Source organism: Rhinoderma darwinii, chromosome 3 (assembly GCF_050947455.1).
Source record: "Rhinoderma darwinii isolate aRhiDar2 chromosome 3, aRhiDar2.hap1, whole genome shotgun sequence".
Taxonomy (NCBI): domain Eukaryota; kingdom Metazoa; phylum Chordata; class Amphibia; order Anura; family Rhinodermatidae; genus Rhinoderma; species Rhinoderma darwinii.
Window position 1 is genome coordinate 14103420 of NC_134689.1, and position 24543 is coordinate 14127962.

Here is a 24543-nt window from a genome sequence, read left to right on the forward strand (position 1 = left end):
TTCCCAAAGTGTGGTGTGCTCCTAACCTTCTATAACCTACACCGTCTCAACATGTTGTAATGACGGGGGTGGGGAGACAGACAAGTGAGCCCTAATCTACCCGCCACTCAGTCCCTGCCTACTTGCAACGACCCGCCCTAGGCGACGGGGTACAACTGGGCGACGGTCCCTACGCTCAATAAGTGCACGACAGACAAACAGACAAGGGTACACAGAGCAGGGGCAGTTGCCCACGGCAACACCGTGAGCAACAAGAGAAGTGAACAAGCCGAGTCAAACCAGGAGAGTACGAGGTGCCAAACGCAGAGCAGGAGAGTAGTCAGCAAGCCGAGTCAAACCAGGAGAGTACGAGGTGCCAAACGCAGAGCAGGAGAGTAGTCAGCAAGCCGGGGTCAATATGAAGCAAGGACAATAGTACAAGAAGCTGCAGCAGGGCCAGGAAACCAAACGAGAAGAATCACAAGCAAAGGAGGAACAGGAAAGGCAGGTATAAATAGACAGAGGGCGGGAGCTAGCTCCGTCTGGCCAGGCTGTGATAGGTTCTCCCACTCCTAAGCCTGCCACCCTGAGTGGTGGAAGATGGAGTAAGTCTCACAGACATAGAAGCAGGTGCAGACTGATTATCTATGGGCGTTAACACCGAAGCTGTGCCTGGCAGATCCTTTACACATGTACTACCTTTTTACCAAACAAGGGAGGTAGAACTAGTGTGAGGGTCATGAGAGATGGAAAGGAACGAAGCAAACAACTATATAAGATCAACAGGTCTATCAATCTTAGTTTTTTGCCTTTTGAGGTCCCCATATTTGGTCAAATAAATATTGTCCGGCAGTAGATTCACCATCGTCAACTGGTTAAATTGGCAAAAAATTCATAACACATTCACATGGGTTAGCATTGACATATATACGGATTACGCTAAGCCTTCTCAACCCAGTTTTTTAAGGTCCAACTATCAGGACTATTCTATTGGCCTAACTGGACAACAAGGTCTTCTGGTTCCAGCTGTTGGGTTCATCTATTTGGAGTTTCCACCAAACTTTTGATATTCCAGTTTTTCATTTATTGGCGTATTCCAAACGTGTCTCATATTAGACTTTCCTGTCCCAGTCAGTGACCGAGATGTTACTGAAAGTTCCCTTGATGTGACCGCATCAAACATAAATAGAAAGGATGTGCGAACTGAAGAGTTCAGACCAGACAGCTACTCTGGATCCAGGCCAATCCTCCAGACACATGCTTGCCGCCTGTTAGCAGTCTGGGGGGACTACTTTTTTTTAATTTTCAGAATTTCAATATTAGTGGGTTTTTAACCAAGTTATGCTTATGGGTGGCATACCGTTTTTGCAAAATATTGGCATAAAATGGACAGGTGTTGGAAGAAATAATCAAAAATCAGAGGAAGACTGACCATTTGGGTATTAAAGTAGGGCCCAGTTGAGCCAGTTTTCTTGGTTCCGTATGAGTATGTAAAAATTTCAATTTGTAGACTGTGCCTACAGGTATCAGAGCAGGTCCTGTAGCTTATATGAAGTTCATGGATGAAGGTCCCAACTGAGGTTAACCTCATTCTCCTTCCCAAAGTGTGGTGTGCACCTAACCCTTCTATAACCTACGCATTCTCAACATGTACCACCAAACAAGGGAGGTAAAACTAGTGTGACGGTCACAAGAGATGGAAAGGGACGAGGCAAAACACTATATAATATCAAAAGGACTATCAATCTTAGTGCAGAGGAGAACCATAGGCCTTTGGTCAGTTATAGTACACCTCAAGGGCATTTTATTAACCAAAATCAAGTGTATCATAGTGGGTGGCAAGGGGCCTATGATCTTTAATGCCAGGGGGCCAAAATCACCCATTCCGTCCCTTTGAACAGGTCATTCTATTTATTATTATTATTTATCAAAAATATTCAACCCAAAAATATTACTTTCATCCAGGGATGGCCTGGACCTTGGGTAATAATGGTCATAGAACCAACCACCATAAATATAATACACTGGAGCTGGGTTTGACTTTGTGCAGCATTTATCTCATGGGCCCTCGGCCACTACCCTGTTGTCCAAATGGTCAGTCTACTCCTTCATTCATCTACTTTCCATACTACTATGTGCAGGAGAATCTGGGGTACTGCAGCCATCTTCCTTTCTCAGCTGAGGACCAGAAGTGTTAGTAACAGATATCAAATATGCAAGCCTCCAGCCCCTCACTGTTATATTTGTGTTACCCACTTCCTCAAGTGCCCACTGTTAAGCAACAGACAGCAAAATTTGGTTATAATGATTCTGGAAATAAGGGGAGAACTAATTGCCCCATTTTTACCAGACAGTTACTTGTGGTCGACATAAGTGCACCTCATATGTGACGCAATATTAATTTCATTGGATTGTAGTCAATTTTAGGAAACTTAAAAGTTACTACACTAAATATTTCTACCACTAGTTGGAGCCACAGAGCATTGTATAATACCATAATACCTATTGGAATGAGAGCGCACCAGGTGGTCAAGTGAGGTATTGTAAGCAAAATGTGTATATGTTTCTTTTAGAATACTTATCATTCTATATAGGATTGACTTTCAAAAATGTACTACAATATAAATTTTGATCATTTCTGTGCAATTTTATTTATATGCATTGTGGTTCATGTGTATGACAGCCACTAGCTGATGCGTTCAAGTATTGTATTAGGCTCCGTCGACACTAGCGTTATGGCTTCCATTCCTTTTAGCTATGTTAGATCCATTTTCAAATGGATCCTGATTAATCCTGATACTTATAATCAGGTTTCTGACGTGATTCCGGTATTTTTTTATGGCAAGAATAGCTCTGCGGACTAGTCTACACTAGCCGTTAAAAATATAGAAACCCCTAAGGGAGGGGGAAAGTAGTAATGTGAACAGAGCCTCACAAGGATAGTGCTCTATGCTCCATCTAAGTTATATAGCTAGTTCCCATGACAGCACACCAAGTGGTTAGGCATGGAATTGCAACTGAAATAAGTCAATTTTGTTTTTGGAAAACATTGTCATTGCTGGAATGCAATGACAATTTCAAACATTCTGAGACCGACAGACCGTCAACTAATTATTTGTCTACATATATTGATCAAATAGCATTGATATTATCTGTACTGCATTATTGTCATATAACAGAAGTGGGACAAATATAGTGTCATCACAAGGTGCATGACATCATAAATTCATGGTAAACATCGTTGTAAATATGGTAGCGCTGTATACTGTATTCTGATATGTACTGTTATATCCCACAGCCTCTTCTGCACATTTCAGAGTTTGCGAGCCGTATACGGACCACAAAGGCCGATATCACTTTGGATTCCACTGTCCGCGCCTTTCAGACAACAAATCATACATCTTATGTTGCCACCACAACAACACCGTCTTCAAATATTGCTGTAATGAAACAGAATTCCAGAACGTCATGCAGATGAATCTCACGTTGGGTTCGGATGGCTATATGCATAAGTAAGTAACAGAATCCCTTATCATCCCTCTCAAAAATATTTTTGCATGTAATTGACCTTAAAGGGATTGTACATTTTTGTCAAACTCCCTAAGTGCAGCCAGACTAAACAACCAGATCTCCCTTGGAAATATCATGCACAGATTGCTCTATATCTTTATAGGGTATGTAGTGGTACGTAAGGGTTGTCATATTCTCATAAAGGTACGGAAGCACCTGTGGCAGGACATATAGATTAAAGATCAGGTCAAAAGTTTGGAAAGAGTCAAAAGTAGGTCAAGAACACCCTTACTTACTCCCCAATAAATATCACCCACAACAACATAGGGGTTGTCATTGTCACCTAGCTTTTCCAGAACCCTTTTCCGTGCAATTCCATTCGATTGCAATTTCTTAATATGAATAACTACAATACCATATTCTGCCACTAGCTGGCGCCTTAGAGTATTGTGAGCTCCATCTACTATTAGTTTGACAGCACACCATGTGGTTAGGCATGGTACTGCAAGCAAAATGTCTTTACATGTGGAATATTATCATATAGTATCACTAAGGGATATTTTAGGATTGACATCAATGTGGATAGACCATCAATGTGTGATTGTGAGGGTCCTACCACCAGGACCCCACTGATCAGCAGAACAAGGCCTTTACTGCAGCAACGAACACAGTTTGGTACTGCCGTTTAGTCCATTCAAGGGTGCAGGGCTGAGTTGTAGTACCAGACACAGTAGTGAAATGTGGGTCATTGTGTTGGCACTGCAGTAAAGAGGCTGCCGGAGAGCTGCTGCCCCTTTGTTCTGTTTATCGTGGGGGTTTCAGGGGTGGGATGCCCACCAATCTTACATTGATGGCGCTACGTGATAAAATGTCAAAGTGTTTAATGACCACTCCCTACACGTACATGGTAATATATCTTTAATGCTGAATCAATGCGGCCTGATAGATGCTGGATTATCAAACAGTCATAGAAAAGCATAGAAAAGGATATAGACTTTATATATTGTAGATTTATACCCCCCTGGTGTTCCAAAAAGAAGGTTTTCTGCAGCTCTTAGGTTCTAGACATACAATAAGAACGGTTTAAATGGAGAGAAAAAAAGGAAGATGAAAAGGTTATAGATCAAACAACTCCTTTCGTCTATTGTTCTGCATGACAATCCATCTGACAGACAGTTGCTCAGCTGCCACTAGATTGGTTCATCTGCGTATGAAGAAGCAGCAAAGTCCTACCCCGCCTGAACGTGCACAAGCTGATTTCCATTTCAATTCCAGAATCCAATTAATACCATTTATAAATAAATCCATAATCCATCCATTAGGCTATTGCCATGGTAACATGTGGAGCCTAAATAACAAGACGGAATCACAAGACGGGGCCCAAGCTCGCTGTTCGCTGTCATTCCACTTTCATCTTGCCGCCTGCAGGAAATAACCCTTTACGGCTCGAAACCAGTCATACGTCTTCCCTGCTGTAGTTCGGAATGCAAAAAAATTCCGGTCGGAAGATATAAAAGTTTAATAGATCGGGGTTTTTTTAGATGGTCTTATTATACACATTTGGCAGGGGCGTAATAAGTAAACATGGGGTCCCACAGCTAAACTTGGAATGGTGCTCCTCCTTTCCATCCCCTATATGTTTTTCTCTTTTCCCCGGTCTCCCAGTGATCTGCATTCATTCTACCGCACTCGCCTTCTTTTGCCATGAATATCTGTAAAGTTCTCATATTGACCACTAGATGTCAGCACTACAGATTACACTCCAGGATGCCATTTTACAGCCTACAGTGAAACTGAAATTTGTCATAAGTAGCAGGTGGGGAAAGGGGATACTAATGATAAATTGGCCGGTCTGCTAGACTGCCCCAGCGTGGATAAGAAGGCTAGCACGTGCGGGTTATGCATCATGACCCTCACCATTCCCATTGGTCTCAGAAAAGAAGAACATGTTGTCATTGCCAAGGCTAGTTGGAAGGGCATCTAAATAAATTCTTCATATATATACCTAGAAATATTACTTAAAGCAATGTTCCCCAGCCTGTTGCTCTCCAGCTGTTGCAAAATTACAACCCCCGGCATGCTAGAAGTTGTAGTTTTGCAACAACTGGAGAGCCACAGACTGGAGAACACTGATTTGTAGGATTTGTGCGAGATTAGAAAACAGTGCCACCCTTGTCCATGTCTGTGTCTGGTATTGCGCCTGAGCTCCATTCATTCGTTTGAATCGGACTGAGCTGCAATACTAATCACAAACAAGAGTGGCACTGTTTCTTAAAAAAAATAAAAAATAATTGGTTTTCCAATTTTGTACAACCCCTTTAAATGAAGTTAGTCTTTTGCTCTACTCCATAGTAACTGATGGCTGCGCCTTAAAAGGTTTGCCCACTTTGGACAATGATTTTTTTTTAGAAGGATCCCCAGATGATAAGCTGATCACAGGATGTTCTGATGCTGGGACCTCCAGCAATCAAAAGTAATCTGCAGAGGAACCTGACAGAATGTGTTCAATTTCCCTGCAGCGCCACTACAGGGGAAATAAAGCATTACACTGGCAATTTAAATCAATGGACTTTGTATGCAAAGGACAGATGTGTCAGCTTTACAGGGACGCTCAGTGGAGCTGCTCTCTGTTCTGATGAGGATATTGCCTAAGGGACCCCTTCTATTAACATTAAGGATTTCCTAATAGGGTACTTGAAAATACAAACCCGAAAAATCCGAAGGAAGATGAATATGGAGTCATAACAGTGAATGTAATGAAGATAAGTAGGTGCCCTCCTCTCCCTCTTGTTCTGTAGTGATGGGGCTTCATGTTTGACAGACAGATGTTATTTACAAGGAGCAGATGGGAAAGCCACGGGCTGGGAGATTAATAAATTGTTGAAGATTGTATTCATTGAAAGTCGCTGTTTGTTTTAGCACTGGATGTAATTGGCGGTTTTCAAATTCAATGTGACCGAAACCAACAAAATAAATGACTCATTCAAGAACCTAATGTTAAATGTAAATCTACAATATTACAGCGATTATTAACAAAACTGGCACCAGTGCATTGTAGAAATAGTTTTGAGGGTCAAGGATAAAAAAACGAATGTTCAATTAGAAAATTCTCTTCTGTAGATCATAGAAGGTCAAGAAAAGAGCATCCTGGAAAGACAGGTCCTCCTCCAGAGCTTGGAGATCTCCGTTACTTATTTACGCCTGTTTGGTGGAAGGGAAGTGACAACCCTTATAGACATATATATACTGTAGGTGCCCAGATCATATCATGAAAGTACAGTGGGTGCCGACACGGCGATCGGCTTATCAGTTCCTGACACACGTAGGAAATTACCCTAAACCAGCCACACATTTTCCCTGCAGTGGCCACTGCAGGGGAAAAATAGTATTACATGGCAGCCATTCAGGTGAATGGCTCTCCATCTAATACATGGATAGTCTGTGTCTGACCACAGACAGCCCCCAGAGAGTTGATTTTGCTGGGAAAGCTGCGGTAAGCCAGGCATGTCCCCTCCAGCGGCCAATGCAGGAGAAATGGGGTATTACATGGCGGCTATTCAGAAAAATGGCCTAAGTCCACCTGAGCGAGTACACCAGAGTGAGTTCACCAGAGCAAGAGTCGTTGCTTGTAAGTGGCTCTCCCTTCTGGCCCATAGTGGGGGGACCTTAATAGGGCATATGGAAAGGGGTTATCTTCATTACACAACCCCTTTAAGGAACCATGGTGGGAGAAACTTTGCAACTGTTGGCACCTTGGTGAACTTTGTTGTTGAAAAAGACTTTTGAGAATACTGTAGAAGAAAAAACAAGCAAGTGGCTCTTCGACCAAATTGCACTAAATCTTCAATTTGATACGCAAGTGACCAGGCTGAACCAAGGGTGTACATACCATAAGTTGTACTGGGACGCTGCATAGAGGGGGGCCCATACTATTTTGGTCTTGTCCCCACTTTAATGGGTGGTTAGAAACAACACAAGGATATGGGTTCACAGGTGCTTCCATGTTAGCTAAGTGGAAAATGTACTCAATGTACTCAAAATGGGATGGGGGCACCTGGACATCCTGACGCGAATGGTTAGGAGTGTGATGATGTCAAACAGTTCCTGAAATGAGGCCTAAGATTTATGTTTGATATGAGGCCCCCAGTCCTGTATACCACTGTGTTGGACCTTTATCTTATTTTGGATATTTTACGTAAAATCCCATATGATTGGAAAATACTATTGCATGTTTAAGGCCAAAGAGGAAAAGGACGATAAGCAAAGAGATGGATGAATACAGTAAAAAACAATGAGCACATCATTGAGAAGCCTGAAGACCCCACCAGAGGCAAGAACATTCTTAATAACTGATAATCATAGAGTTATCAAGAGCCAAATTCAACATGACCATAACAAAGCTAGGGATTACCATGACCCGTGAAAAAGATCCCGTGAAAAAGGCCTTCATGTTGAGGATTTTATGATGAAATTGGTCTAGATGGAGATCTTACACATTTAAAAAAATAAATGAGGCACGTTTGACTATCACTAATTTTCAATTTCAAAGGTGGAAACAGATATAGAGGTCCTGGCTATTTGTTATTTCGACAACCCAAGCTAGGGAGAGTAAATGGTGGACCATACAAGGACCCTCATGAATTACATGGCAAAGATAGTTGGTCAATTGACCTTCTAAATTCTAGAAATGAACAATTCTCTTTTCTACTCCAGTTACCCTAATGGTTAACATTATGACTCGGGTGGGTAATAGGGGCGAGAAGAGTCAGGACACCAAGAGGATACAGGCCCCATAGAGTTAGGGTTTCTGTGTTCTCCTGTATGGAGATAGTTGAGTGTCATGATGTGTAGACGCCAGAAGACAGCAATGATGGATAATTTGGTAAACCCCAACTGCCCCCTTATTATCAGAAGGGAGTACTGTGGTCACTAGGGGTATATTAGACAAATATTGTATATACAGACCCCTTATATAAAGTTTGGTGAACCTCATATCTTTTTGGCCAACGCTTCCATTCCCTTTCTCATTTTTTGATGGGGATACTTTATGATGTCTGGTATTTATTACCATTCTGAAGAAATCGCTCTCCTCTACGTTTGCAGAGATGAATTTCGCGTGCTTCAATGTTTTTTCTCACTGCCTCCATAAATCTTATTATGTGAGGATACACGATCCCCTCAAGTACTTTTTACATTTTATAAGCAAGTTGGCTGGGAACTTCAACACCAGATTATATAATTACAAAATACTTTTTTTTCTTCACGCTCAGTGCTAGCGCAGGTCAGGGATGAAGTATCTAGATGCTATTACTGACTGCGTATTACACTTTATTTTTTAGTCGGCGGATACTTTATAAAATGTAGCCGCCTGGACCCTCTTATTCTGCCGCAAAGGGTTTCAGAAAATGGACTGTCAAGTTTTGATACACCGAATTAGTGCTGACCTTAGGGGTATGTGACCTGTGCAGAAGGGAGGGCTTTAGAGGGCCTGGCACAGGTGGTTTATGACCACCACAAATCTTAATATTAGGTGTATAGCACTGTATAGAAGCTGTAATTTAGTCACTTTACATTATTATTTTAGCACTGTATGGTGCGATAAACTTCTTAGGCACTGTGTACTATATCACTTTTGCACTGTATAGCATTGTTATTGAGGTAACTATGAAAGTGTCATTCGACCATTGTATGGCACTGATATTTGGGAGCCTATAATTAAGCACTGTAGGGTATGGTAATTTGTAAACTCTATAATAGTACACCAGTCACGATGGGTGTGTGGACCCACTGGGCTGTACCGCCGTAGTGGTTTAGCAGCTGGCCAAACAGGATACCAAGGCAAAGTCAATAGTTTAAGTACGGATACCTGTGGCAATGCAGACAGTAGCGAAGGCAGCCTTGGATGAGATCTTGGCAGCAGGCAGACACCAGGTGCGGTGAAATACAGCAGGTGTAGTATACGACACAATCACGACTCCAACTCTCTACAGCACAGAAACAAGGTAGCACGGGATACAGGATACAGGTAGCAGGAACGGGAACACTGGGAACTGGAAAACACTAAGGGACCATTTGCAAAGACTAACACGAGTAGGTACAAACAACGCTCAGGCAATAAAGGAAGGGGCAGGGCCCTTCTTATAGTCCAGGGTGATCTCGGAGCAATCAGCTCAATTTCACACATGTGTGCGCTCTGGCACTTTAAGGCCGGACTGAGCTCGCGCGCGCACCCTACTCGTTGCTGCAGGACAGGACGGCCGCATGTACTGGCATTTCTGGAGAGAAAGGCGTCAACAGGATGAGAGGCGTTCGTGGTCAGTGACCACGGACGTTACACACCATATGGGGAAGAGTGGTGCCCACTGGAGGTACCACCCAGAGCACGATTCCCCAGCAAGTTTGGCCCTACTCCCAATGAAAAAAGCGGCCTGAGGCATAACTTGAAGCTCGAGGGCCTCCAATGCAAAATCTGTAACAAGGTCCCCACCTACAATATGCAGTGTATAATACTAAAGTCCGCTGGGGCGATAGCCATTCTTGCCTAGCTTCTCTCCGATCTGATTCACAGAAGGAAATCCCAAGGGGGTCCCCCTTCATCACATCCATATGTCCTGATAGGGCATAAGGAAAGGGTGGTCTGTGAATTTTATATTTATATATATGATGGATTATATGGTATTCAGAAATAATGGGTTATCATGGTACATTTTTGGCATAGATTTTTTAACCCTCTGGCCCCATCCTTAACATAACATCTTGTTTCTCCCTAATCCCCGCAGTCAAAGTTGACGTTCCACTTTATCAGATAATTCTGCACTATCATACACTACTGTGAAAATATTTTCTCAGGGGTATTTTAAACATTTCTTCGTGAAATCCTCCATGTCTGAGCTATGAACATTAGTATTGACCCCTCTGGAATTTACATCAGTCACGTCTGTAAAGAAGGAATATCCCAACCTTGTGAAGTTAAGATGCTTTGTGATTCCCTTCCACATCTGTGAACCAAACATTTGAGGGGAATATATCACATATATTTTTTATGTTGCTGATTAAAACCAGATAGTAAAACATATTCTTTTTTTTTTATATCGTTTTCAGTTTTTGATTGTACATTTTATTTTATTATATTTTCTGTTCATGATTATGGGGGAAGCCATCTTGTCTGAGCTTCCATTAACAGCATTTAGAGATATGTTTACAGCAGCCCCATGAATCATAGGAAACAATATTCTGTAACTAAGCCAATGACTTTTATGGGAGAGTGTAGTGGGCATGCTCTGTGACCTATGCAGTGGTCATTGAGCAGGGAGGGGTAGGAGGGGAGCTGTGTCCATCACCTATTGTGAATGGTGGATTCTGTGTTACCTATATAGAGGTGTTATGTGTCAGTGTAATCCTGCCCATGATGATAATGAGATGACTGCTGATAAGTGATCTATACATAACAGGAAGGGTCAGTGTAACGTCCGTGGTCGCTGACCACGAACTCCTCCCATCCTGTCTCTCCAGAGATGTCTGCACATGCGGCCGTCCTGTTCCGCACTGACCACTAGGATGCGCTCGCGAGCTCAGTCCAGCCTTAAGGAGCCAGAGCGCACACATGTGTGAGATTGAGCTGATTGCTCCGAGATCACTCTGGACTATAAGAAGGGCTCTGCCCCTCCCTGCATTGCCTGAGCTTTGTTGTCATTACCTAAGTTTGTCTCTGCAAATGGTCCCCTAAATGTCTCCAGTTCCCAGTGTTCCCCGTTCCTGCTACCTGTAACCTGCATCCCGTGTTATCCTGGTCCAAATGCTGTATTGAATTGGAGCCATGCTGCGCTGAGTACCATGCCTGTCCTGCTTCACCACGCCTGGTTCCTGCCTGCTACCTAGTCCCCCTCCGAGCCTGTCTTGCTACTGTCTAAAGCTGCCACAGGTACACCTATACGAACTATAGACTTTGACCTGTGTCCTGTTGGCCAGCTGCCATACCGTTAAGGCGGTATGGCCCAGTGGGTCCACGCACCCTTCGTGACAGTCAGTCTATTATGAATGGTGGATCCTATGTTATCTATTCATAGGTGTTATCTGTCAATGTAATCTTGCCTGTGATGATAATGAGATGACTGCTGAGAAGTGTTCTCTACAGAACAGGAAGGGTCAGTCTATTATGAATGGTGGATCCTGTGTTATCTATATATAGCTGTTACCTGTCAATGTAATCTTGCCTGTGATGATAATGAGATGACTGCTGAGAAGTGATCTCTGCAGAACAGGACGGGTCAGTATATTATGAATGGTGGATCGTGTGTTATCCATATATAGGTGTTACCTGTCAGTGTAATCTTGCCTGTGATGATAATGAGATGACTGCTGAGAAGTGATCTCTACATAACAGGAAGGGTCAGTAAGTTATGAATGGTGGATGCTGTGTAATCTATATATATGTGTTACCTGTCATTGTAATCCACCTGTGATGATAATGAGATGACTGCTGAGAAGTGATCTCTACAGAACAGGAAGGGTCAGTCTCTTTTTGTTAATTCATTTTTATTAGTTTTACAAAGACATACAATAAAGGATTTTGCGTTCATTTTCTTCTATATAAACAATGCATAAATAACACAAAAGAGATAGAAAAAAAAAATACCTGAGTACATATATGCAGATACCAATCAAGTAACAGTTTCCGTTTACTAAGCAGAAAGCAATTGTTGCATTTAAAAGACAGTAAAAGTCTTGATAAAACTAGCTGTCCAATCATGTTATATATTATTTCTAAGTCATAGAGTGACAGAAGACACTACATAGGAGTACTAGCCTGATATAGGGACCATAGGGCCAAAGGGCTGTATGTAGCCGACCTCCAGGATATCTGGCAGAGTACAACTGTTCCATCTTACAGGAATGGGTCACTTCATTAATCACTTCCCGTTTTGAGGGGGTAATAGGTAGTTTCCAATGCCGAGCGATGATTAATCTCATGGCAAGGATAATATGGCCAACCACTACTACCAGATTTTTTGGGATATATTCCATTCCCAGAAAGCACAAAGCCAAAGATGGCTCCGGGAGAATCCGATGGGACGTGACCGTATAAATCAAATTAAAAATGAAATCTCAGTTGTTTAATTACCGGGCATGTCCACCACATATGAAGGTAAGTCCACTTAGATCTGCATTGCCTCCAACAGGACTCCGGGTTGGATTTATCCATTTGAGCTAACCTAACCGGAGTAAAGTACCAACGCAGGAAAAGTTTCTGTGCCATCTCCCAGTGGTTAATACCGTTCGAGACCCTCCATACCCAAGAAAGAGCATGCTTCCAATCGGGCAAGGAGAATTGGACTTCAAAGTCTCTTTCCCAGATAAGCATATAAGAAGATTTATCGAATGAAAGGTGCTCAAAAAAGGAGTTGTAAAATGTGGATATTCCCCCAACACTCCTAAATGACAATGAGAAAAAAGCAAAAGCAACCTTACGAAAAGTAAGAGCGGAAATAGCTACATATCGCAGGGCGTGCCTGATCCTAAGAAACTTATAGAAATCTGTCGCTGGAAGACTGAATTTATTCTGTAGCCAGCTTCTCATCTTTATATAGGTCTCCAATTTTCCCAACCCCTAAATTTTCCCACTCAGCTAGATCTATCTGTGGAATAAATGTATATAAATGTCGTAGTGGGAGGACCGAAATCGACACGGCCCCCAGAGAGTCAGATGTCCTTACCGAGTTGAGATAGGACCATGCACGAACTGCCGCTTTAATGCCAGCTACCTCAGGTCTCGGACATGCATGGGAAACCGTTTGGTGGGGTAAGAGGGAGATTAAGGGAGCCCCTAATAGCGCTGTCTTTATAGAGGCCCATCGCTTCTGCGAGTTTGAAGACCACCAAAATTTGAGTTGGTCCAGTACAGCTGCAGATTAATGTTTTAATATAGATAATGACATGGAAAATGTATAAATAAATCACCTAAAAATTCTTAAAAAATATGTTTAACACAAAAACTTGATGTAAACCAGTACATATTTTGATGACACATTCCCTTTAAAGGCACAAACCTAACCAGATGAGTAACACAGTCCCCAGAAAATCTAGAACGGAGTTTGCTTGCAGTCACTGATACATTGTTACATGCATTAAATTGTATTCCAATGATAGATTTTCTAAAATGTCAATAGAGAGAAGTTGGCAGTGGGGGTCTAATGCATAGAGTGATGGGGTCTCAATACTGATTTTAAAGGGTGACTCTATATACTATACAGATCTTCACTGAAATCTATGGGACTTATGGAAACCTTTTACATGTCAAAAATTCTATCATTGGAATACCCAACATTGTTGGGGTTATGAGAAGATGAGGGCCGGGTCATAAAATACCCATCCCCAATCACCATAACAGTAGTGGGGTCTGCTTCAATGATTGGTTTGTCACTGGAATTAGTGGGATTATCCGCTTTGAACAATCTCTTTTTGTAAAAGTTATTTTTCTCATTCTTCACAGCAACTACAGTGCACTGGTTGGAGTCTGGGTCTATGGATTTTTCGTGGTCATCCTGCTAATTCTAGATCTGTTATATTATTCAGCAATGAACTACGATTTTTGTAAGATCTACCTTGCAAGGTGGGGGATCCAAGCAAAATGGATGAGGCAAGGACAGCGGCAATGGGATAAAGCAGCACCGGAGCCTTCCCACGTACAGACTCAGTCTCAGATGTCACATGCTGTACACACTTTAAAAGGGGATACTGTTAGTCCAACACTGATGTCCTTTCAGACTTCAACTGCCTGGTAAGACTATGGATAAAAAAAAAATCATATTGGCAAGTCATAAATATTGTTTTATTAAGGCGAACCTATTGTTATAATTTTTTTTGCAGAAAAATACATGAAACTTTGTCATATATCTTGTTAGGTTAAAGTCACATCTACCTCACTGTCCAGCAGCCCCTTGTTCCCCTTCCTCTTCTTTCAGGCTCTATGTATAGGTCAGAAACTTCCCGAGTGACCAAGAAATGTGTCTAGTATAAAACAGTAAATACTAGATTGGGAGGAGGAGTAGGAGGGGAGGAGGGAGATGAAGCTTCAGTGTGCTTTACTGTATGGTAATGATAAAATTGGGACCAAATTACATTGTTGGAACCCATACCATTTTTATCACTTTAAAGTAGTTTAAAACCGTTTTTTCTGTATTCTATCACACTGTTGGATGACGGATCTGATAAACAATTCAATAAACAGTGGCATACATAAAAATATGGGGCCCCATAGCAAATATTAAAATGGGTTCCCAATCAGGGTGCTGGGTTTGCCACCCAATACAGAAGTGCCTGGTATTTCTTTTCATCTGCAACTCCTTTCCATGACCCTTGGGCCAAGTAACTTTAAAGAGGATCTGTCACTAGTTTAGTAATACCCAATCTCCTAGCTAATCTGATAGGCGTTGTCACACTGATAATGCTAGTGAAAATTGTGTCCCAAAAAGTTTATTATTTTAGCACTTATGAGCTTTTTTCTAAATATGCAAATGAGCCTATCTTAGACAAGTGAGTGTCAACACCGGCTATTCTCCTGAGGCGGAGCCTCCTCACAGCCTCGGACACCGTCCTATCAGCATGAAGCTGCTTCACACAGTGTGAGAGACTGAGGCTGGAGGGAAGGGGGAGCACTTTAAATAGCCATATCTCAGGCTGTGGACCACCTAGAACAGTGGTTCTGGTGGCATATGAAAGATGAGATTATAATATCCTGGCTGTGAAATAACTGGAGGTATCACCAGTTGAAAACACGTCGGGAATGGAAGCTGTATTGCTGGCCAGTGAAGGGGGAGAAGGTATATGATGATTGGACAGCGTCATACAGAAAACATTACACCGCCCAGATTGAAAAGAAAGAGCCGCCTCCCATTTGGCAAGTATAGTCAAACAAGCATATTTAGAAACATGCTCATAACTTTGCAAATAAGAAACGTTTTTGAAAAAAAATCACACTGTAGTTATCAGCATCATATCGCCTATTAGATTAGTTAGGAGATAGGGAATTAATAAACTAGTGACGGATCCTCTTTGAAGAGGGGGTTAATGCACATTTTCTTGCCACCCATTTGCATGGGGAAAAGAACCAACCGTGGTCTACCTTTATGGTATATACACCTTTGTCAATCAGATAGAGCTTGTGACTTCATGGTTCACTGTGATCTAGTAGGCAGCGTTAACCCCTACTGTGTGTTGTTTAGAGATATCCCGATCTGAACATGATTAACATGAGTAGAGCAGGAAGGACATTGAACAGTTAGACTATTGGTCCTGGTTTATTATCTGTAAGGAACAACATTGAGAGTTTTATTTCATGGATATGAAATAATCTCAGTTTGTTAGCTCATTGACTTGCACAACTTAGAAATTGGTGGTGGTGATCTCTGTGCTTAAGTGGGACATATTGATCCTTCAACCAAACCTAAAAGTTTAGATTTGGCAAGCTACCTCCTAGATTTTACACCTTTAAAGAGAAAGTCCGCTCTTCACATGCATGCGGGACCCGCACCAATTAGACATTTATGGCATAACCTGTGGATATGCCATAAAATTGTAAGATGGAAATAGCCCTTTAAAAAGTGGACATGCACTTTAAAACAGTTGTTTATTTAATTAAACCCATTTTCATACACCCTATTAGGGAACTGAGTTAATAGAGGGGGGTCCTCTATTCAGGATCCTCATCTCTTGGGCAGAGTAGAGAGCGGTTACAAAAGAGCGTTCCTCGCTCTGGAGGACCTTTCCAGACAACCCACTGATATGAGTTGAAACTATGTAATGCTTCATTTCTCCTGTGGTGGCACTGCAGGGAAATAGAACACTTACTGCCAGGCTTCCTCAAAGATTACAGCTGATCGCTGGGGTCACAGTAGGAGGACACTTTGTGATCTGCTTATTTTAAAGGGACCCTTCTAACAAGTAGAAAGTGGACAACCCCTTTAAGTTTTATTGCTTTGTTGACCACTGTACTAAACATTGAGAGGGCAAAGAAAAAATTACATGGCCTGTATCATCCAACAAAATTCCAATGATCTTGTAGATTATTGGTTCTCCAGCTGTTGCAAAGCTACAACTCTCAGCATGCCCTGTTTCTGGTGCTGCAGTAGAAGCTGCTCCATGGAGAATCAGATTAACAGCAAACTCCATAATTAGCCGTCTCTCCTCCCGCATCATAGACCTTCACTCAATAAAACTTGGACGAAAGGGGTTGGGATCATACGACTATTGTGTACACATATAGCTCCAGTTTATGAGTATAATTTAGTGCGTTCATTGGTGGCACTAAATTAACATTCACGTCAAGCAATTTTCACAGTAATACGTTTAGTCAAGAAGAAGCCCAGCAAGCTAACACCCCGACAATACATGAGAGAGAAGAAAACGGGAATGTTCATTTCTACACTAGGATTATACATAATGGCGCCACTTGAACTGTGTTGAATTGAAAATAAAACATTTTGAACACGGCGCGGTTCTGTATGGAACAAAACAGCATCTTGCAGGGATGATAGCAGCACTCAGAGTACAGCTCTGGAATATGACGAGATTGTTGCCATGGTGGGCACAGTTCTGATCTTGTTTACCCGTCTGTAAGGATTGAGATGTAAAAACATGACCTTTACCAATTCGAATTTTTCACTAGGACAAGACTTTTGAATTGTACTGTAAAGTTTATTAAGGGAAGTAAAATATACTGATACATAGTCGAGCTTAACCTGTTGATGACATAGGAATAGCAGATTCGTCTTGTTGATTTTGCGGGCACAGGAAGTGTGCCGTGCGATCGGGAGCGGGGCTACGGCTTTAACACATAGTCGCAGCCCAGCTCTAAAGACGAAGATATGGGGAACCTATGATCTATGTTGCTTAACCCTTTAGATGCCGTAGTCAAAACTGACCTTGATAGGACTGATAGGTTACTGTGGAATCCAGGTCTGCATAAGCATCAGCCTATTAGGCCATGTAAGAGGCCAGTGTTACACTGACAGGCAATAATACTTTGGAATACTATGTATTTGGAATGATCACAGCTTCAAGACCCTTAGGGGGAAACAAAAAAATGAAAACTAAGTTCAATAAACTTTAACAAAAAAAATGAAGTCTCCAAAAATTAACCAATTTTTCCTTAAAAATAAATATTTTTAAAAAAAATTAGCCTACCAAAACAAAATACATATTACGACCTGTAGAATTTAGTTAACTTTTAATTTTTACCGCACCATAAATAGCAAGGAAAAAAAACGCAGAAAAAATGGTGGAATTACTGGTATTTTTATGAATTTTCCCTCGCAAAAAAATAAAATAAAAGCTAAATCAATAACTTATATGTACTACAAAATGGATCCATTGAAAAATACAACTTGTCCCGCAAAAAGTCAGCACTCAAAGTTTCATCGAGAGAAAAATAAAAAACTTTATGGCTCTTGGTATGAAAGAATGGAAAAAATTGCTTGGTCTTCAAGGGGTTAAAGTGAATGTCCACCTTTTAACACCATGTCATTTTTAGGTCCAAAAATTATTTTCTGATTATCCTCTTAATATATCTTTATAGCGTTCCGAGCTCTGTTTTTATGAGCTCCAAATCTTCAGTATAGTCATATAGTTAAATGATCAAATTCTGTATGCCTGCAGTCACCACTAGAGGGAGCTCAGGAACTTACTGCCTACTGTCCATAAATTAAGCTCTGTAAAACTGCTAAGCTCCCTCTAGTGGTACCTGCAGGTAGTAATAATTTTATCATATAATTCTATGTTTATGCAGGGTATTTGGAGCTCTGTATCAGAAAAATGGACCTCCGAACATTATAAAGATACATTAAGAAACTAATCAGCACAGAATTGTGGACATAAAAACAACTATACCTGGTGTTGAAAGGTATAAAAAAAAAAAACACTAAATATAGCTGTCAGCCAAATGAAACCCTCCCCCTAGCAATACCCCCCAACTACTTCATAAATATACATGTGCACATTACCTGAGCAAGCATGATAAGCAGTTGCCAGGCACCTTTAACATTGCTTATCTCCCTGGAGAACAAAGGATCAAGCCCAATTTTTGTTCCTCCCAACATGTATCTAAAGTGCATGGCCAGCTGCAAACAAACCGTGTGGGGTGTTATCATGCAGTCATGTAATACAACACTCCATCTGTCCCTTCTTCTTGCTAACATACAGAGAGTGGAAGGGAGAAGAGAGTAACACATGAAGGCAGGATCAGACTACACAAGGGTTTGTTTGTAGTCTGTAACCATGGAAACACATACAGTGAAGGAAATAAGTATTTGATCCCTTGTTGATTTTGTAAGTTTGCCCACTGTCAAAGACATGAACAGTCTAGAATTTTTAGGCTAGGTTAATTTTACCAGTGAGAGATAGATTATATAAAAAAAAAAAAAAAAAAATCACATTGTCAAAATTATATATATTTATTTGCATTGTGCACAGAGAAATAAGTATTTGATCCCTTTGGCAAACAAGACTTAATACTTGGTGGCAAAACCCTTGTTGGCAAGCACAGCAGTCAGACGTTTTTTGTAGTTGATGATGAGGTTTGCACACATGTTAGATGGAATTTTGGCCCACTCCTCTTTGCAGATCATCTGTAAATCATTAAGATTTCGAGGCTGTCGCTTGGCAACTTGGATCTTCAGCTCCATCCATAAGTTTTCGATGGGATTAAGGTCTGGAGACTGGATAGACCACTCCATGACCTTAATGTGCTTCTTTTTGAGCCACTCCTTTGTTGCCTTGGTTGTATGTTTCGGGTCATTGTCGTGCTGGAAGACCCAGCCACGAGCCATTTTTAATGTCCTGGTGGAGGGAAGGAGGTTGTCACTCAGGATTTGACGGTACATGGCTCCATCCATTCTCCCATTGATGCGGTGAAGTAGTCCTGTGCCCTTAGCAGAGAAACACCCCCAAAACATAATGTTTCCACCTCCATGCTTGACAGTGGGGACGGTGTTCTTTGGGTCATAGGCAGCATTTCTCTTCCTCCAAAAACGGCGAGTTGAGTTAATGCCAAAGAGCTCAATTTTAGTCTCATCTGACCACAGAACCTTCTCCCAATCACTCTCAGAATCATCCAGATGTTCATTTGCAAACTTCAGACGGGCCTGTGCATGTGCCTTCTTGAGCAGGGGGACCTTGCGGGCACTGCAGGATTTTAATCCATTACGGCGTAATGTGTTACCAATGGTTTTCTTGGTGACTGTGGTCCCAGCTGCCTTGAGATCATTAACAAGTTCCCCCCGTGTAGTTTTCGGCTGAGCTCTCACCTTCCTCAAGATCAAGGATACCCCACGAGGTGAGATTTTGCATGGAGCCCCAGATCGATGTCGATTGACAGTCATTTTGTATGTCTTCCATTTTCTTACTATTGCACCAACAGTTGTCTCCTTCTCACCCAGCGTCTTACTTATGGTTTTGTAGCCCATTCCAGCCTTGTGCAGGTCTATGATCATGTCCCTGACATCCTTAGAAAGCTCTTTGGTCTTGCCCATGTTGTAGAGGTTAGAGTCAGACTGATTCATTGAGTCTGTGGACAGGAGTCTTTTATACAGGTGACCATGTAAGAGCTGTCTTTAATGCAGGCACCAAGTTGATTTGGAGCGTGTAACTGGTCTGGAGGAGGCTGAACTCTTAATGGTTGGTAGGGGATCAAATACTTATTTCTCTGTGCACAATGCAAATAAATATATATCATTTTGACAATGTGATTTTCTGTGTTTTTTTTAAATATAATCTATCTCTCACTGGTAAAATTAACCTAGCCTAAAAATTCTAGACTGTTCATGACTTTGACAGCGGGCAAACTTACAAAATCAGCAAGGGATCAAATACTTATTTCCTCCACTGTAGGTCTGCATTAAAACTATATACACAAAACAGTTAGGCTTCTTTCACACTAGCGTTAGTATGCATTTACCTCTCTTCTGTCAGAGGAAGAAAGGATCGAAAGATTAAGCAGAAAGTAACGGTTCCGTTAGAATTACCATTGATTTCAATGGTAATTATTTTGTTTCTGCTGCTTTCTGTTTGTCTCCGTTCTCTAGGTTTCCATTTTTTTTCTTTTCACGGAAGCAAAAGTGCAGTCTGCAGAGCTGGCTTTGTAGGAATTAAATACAGAAACTTGATAGGAAACTTCAGATAGAATTGTGTACCCAGGAGATAAGTAATGATGAGAAAAAAGATTTTCCCACTATTAAGACTACAATGACCCGAGAGCTCTGTCCGCTCCATGCTGAGAGATTTGTCACTGTCACAGATAGGCTTACATGGCACTGTTGGTAGTCATTATAATTAGAACACATGTTGATCAGCGGCACTGGTTTGGAGCTACTGAACATGATAACAGCAGAAAAATACTGGAAACCTCAGGATATAGCCAGAAATAGGATAAGTTCTCTTACACACGACCGAGATCGGGCCGTGAAAAACGGTCCGAGAGTCGGCTGAATTACCCGGCCCGAACAGGATATAGGTGAACGGGACAACTGGAATCATAGACCTTTTATGATGCTAGGAGTTTCTGCCTTCCCGCAGAACTGCTGTTCTGTACTGTATCATTTTGTTCAGTATGTACGGAACAGCAGTTCCGCGGGAAGGCAGAGACTCCTAGTATCATAAAACGTCTATGATTCTAGGAGTCCCGTTCACCTGTACCGCAGTCAGGCCAGGAAAATCACCATTCAGTGCTCAAATAATACCAACATACAGTGCTCAAATAATACCACCATACAGTGCTCAAATAATACCACCATACAATGACCAAATAAAACCACCATATAGTGCTCAAATAATACCATCATACACTGCTCAAATAATACCATCATACAGTGCTCAAATAATACCATCATACAGTGCTCAAATAATACCATCATACAGTGCTCAAATAATACCAACATACAGTGCGCAAATAATAACACCATACAATGAACAAATAAAACCGACGGCGGTACAGGTGAACGGGACTCCTGGAATCATAGACATTTTATGATGCTAGGAGTTCCTGCCTTCCCACGGAACTGCTCTTCCGTACTGAACAAAATGATACAGTACGGAACAGCAGTTCCGCGGGAAGGTAGAGACTCCTAGCATCATAAAATGTCTATGATTCCAGGAGTCCCATTCACCTGTACCACTGTCGGGCCGGGAAAATCAGCCGACACTCGGACCGTTTTTCACGGCCCGATCTCGGTCGTGTGTAAGAGCACTAAGGCAACCTCTATCATACTAGCTGTGGTGGAACTGCAAGTCCCATTATATATCCCGCGGAGAATGTAATGCCTTTCTGAAATGTTTGCTGTAGACTACGATTACGATAAGTAAGAAACTATCCTAAGGCTCTGTTCACTCCACCAGGGTCAATTTTATTGGTATGTGACTGGTGAGGTTACACTAGGCACATCAGCGCTCCCTGCTTAAGTGGGCACCACAAACCGCCTGGCACGTTCTATAGTATTGTTATTTGTTTATGTATGGAGCTGTTATTTGGTCACTGTATGGTGGTATTATTTGAGCTCTGTATGGTGGTATTATTTGAGCACTGTATGATGGTATTATTTGAGCACTGTATGGTGGAATTATTTGAGCACTGTATGGTGTTATTATTTGCGCACTGTATGGTGGTATTATTTGCGCACTGTATGATGGTATTATTTGAGCACTGTATGGTGGTATTATTTGGGCACTGTATGTTGTTATTATTTGGTCAATGTATGTTGGTATTATTTGCGCACTCTATGGTGGTATTATTTGCGCACTGTATGGTGGTATGATTTGGTTAGTCTATGGTGGTATTATTTAAGCACTGTATGGTGGTATTATTTGAGCACTGTATGGCGGTATTATTTGAGCAATGGATGTTGGTATGATTTTAGCATTGTCTATTGGTAATATTTGAGCACTGTATGGTGGTTTCATTTGGTCATTGTATGGTATTATTATTTGAGCACTGTATGGTGGTAATATTCGGGCACTGTATGGGGGTATTATTAGAGCACTGTATGGTAGTAATCGGGCACTGTATGGTGGTATTATTTGAGCACTGTATGGTGGTATTATTTGAGCACTGTATGTTGGTATAATTTGAGCACTGAATGGTGGTTTTATTTGGTCATTGTATGGTGGTATTATTTGAGCACTGTATGTTGGTATTATTTGAGCACTGAATAGTGGTTTTATTTGGTCATTGTATGGTGGTATTATTTGAGCACTGTATGTTGGTATTATTTGAGCACTGAATGGTGGTAATATTCGGGCACTGTATGGTGGTGTCATTTTAGCACTGTATGGTGGTAGTATTTGAGCACTGTATGGTGGTATTAATTGGTCAGTGTATGGTGGTATGATTTGGCCAATCTATGGTGGTATTATTTGAGCACTGCATGGTGGTATTATTTAAGCACTGTATGGTGGTATTATTTAAGCACTGTATGGTGGTATTATTTAAGCACTGTATGGTGGTATTATTTGGTCAGTGTATGTTGGTATTATTTGAGCACTGTATGGTGCTATTATTTGGTCCTTGTATGGTGGTATTATTTGGTCCTTGTATGGTGGTATTATTTGAGCACTGTATGGTGGTATTATTTGAGCACTGTATGTTGGTATTATTTGAGCACTGTATGGTGGTATTATTTGAGCACTGTATGGTGGTATTATTTGGTCCTTGTATGGTGGTATTATTGGAGCGCTGTATGTTGGTATTATTTGAGCACTGTATGGTGGTATTATGTGAGCTCTGTATGGTGGTATTATTTGATCCTTGTATGGTGGTATTATTTGGTCAGTGTACGTTGGTATTATTTAAGCACTGTATGGTGGTATCAATCAAGACATTGTGTGGTCCTGCTATTTAAGCACTGCATAGTATATTATTTTTTCAGTGTATTGTGGTGGCAGCACTGTAAACCTTTTTTAATTAAAACAATTAATGAAAATGTTATTTGCCCAATGTACAGATTAATATTGGGGAACCATTTTATATTGCACAATATTGTCTGGTTATTTGGACTCTGTATAACAGTGCACCATCAGAGAGGGCGTCAACAAAAGGTCCCACACAGGTATCATAAAACCTAAGGCCGGCTCTGAACACCACATTCGCCTTTATATGTCTATGTTAGCTGATTGCCATCTACACCTCTATTATGCTCAATTAGTGGGCTATCCACAGAAGGCATTGTAGCGTGAACAATGGCAAGGTTAAAGGGAATGTGTTGCCAGAAAAACATGTTTTGTTTTTTTTAATTAAACATTTAGTGTGTAGGTGATTAAACATTGTTCAAAGTTTTTTGTTTTTTTTCACGAGTCAGGAAATATTATAAGTTAGATTCTAATTTATAATATTTCCCATTGCTGGTCACTAGATGGAGCTATTCCCAAAATTGCAGCATTGCGAAATTGGGTAAAAAGCCCTCGCTCTAGTGAGCTCTCAGCATCCCCCCCTCCTTTATCCTGGCTAGTGCCGGGATAAACGAGGGGTTTGAACGGTCTAACCTCCTACACTGTGTGTCGCCATTTTTTTAGCTAACACACAGTGTAGTAGGTTTACATACAGTAGTAAACGTACACAAACACGAACATACATTGAAATCTCTTACCTGCTCCTGCCGCCGCGGCTCCCTCCGGCCCGTCCGCTCCGTCTGCTGCCGCTGGTCCAAGTGCACAAGTCCGGAAGCCGCGACCGGAAGTAGTAATATTACTGTCCGGCCGCGACTTCCGGTCCACAGGAAAATGGCGCCGAACGGCGCCAATTTCAAATTGGACTGTGTGGGAGCGGCGCATGCGCAGTTCCCACACAGACGGCGTACACAGAAGTGGATGGGACGGAAGCCATTCGCAGTCCCTATGGGACTGTGGCTGCCGTATTCCATGTCTGTATGTGTCGTTAATCGACACATACAGAAATGGAACAAAAAATGGCAGCCCCCATAGGGAAGAAAAAGTGTAAAAATAAGAAAAAGTAAAACACAAACACACAAATAAATATAAACGTTTTTAATAAAGCACTAACATCTTTAACATATG

The 24543-nt window shown here is 41.5% G+C and overlaps 1 protein-coding gene across 3 annotated transcripts in view; it reads left to right on the top strand.

The window, feature by feature from the left end:
- Positions 1-24543, top strand: part of SHISAL1 (shisa like 1) — a 96152-nt gene that overhangs the window by 64726 nt on the left and 6883 nt on the right. For 2 of the 3 annotated variants that reach the window (XM_075859821.1, XM_075859819.1), the window contains exons 3-4: positions 3278-3491; positions 13979-14270. In XM_075859821.1, coding sequence (XP_075715936.1) covers positions 3278-3491; positions 13979-14270 — 506 coding nt within the window. Of the gene's footprint in view, positions 1-3277; positions 3492-13978; positions 14271-24543 lie in introns of those variants that run through there. The other variant, XM_075859820.1, reaches the window with a different exon arrangement.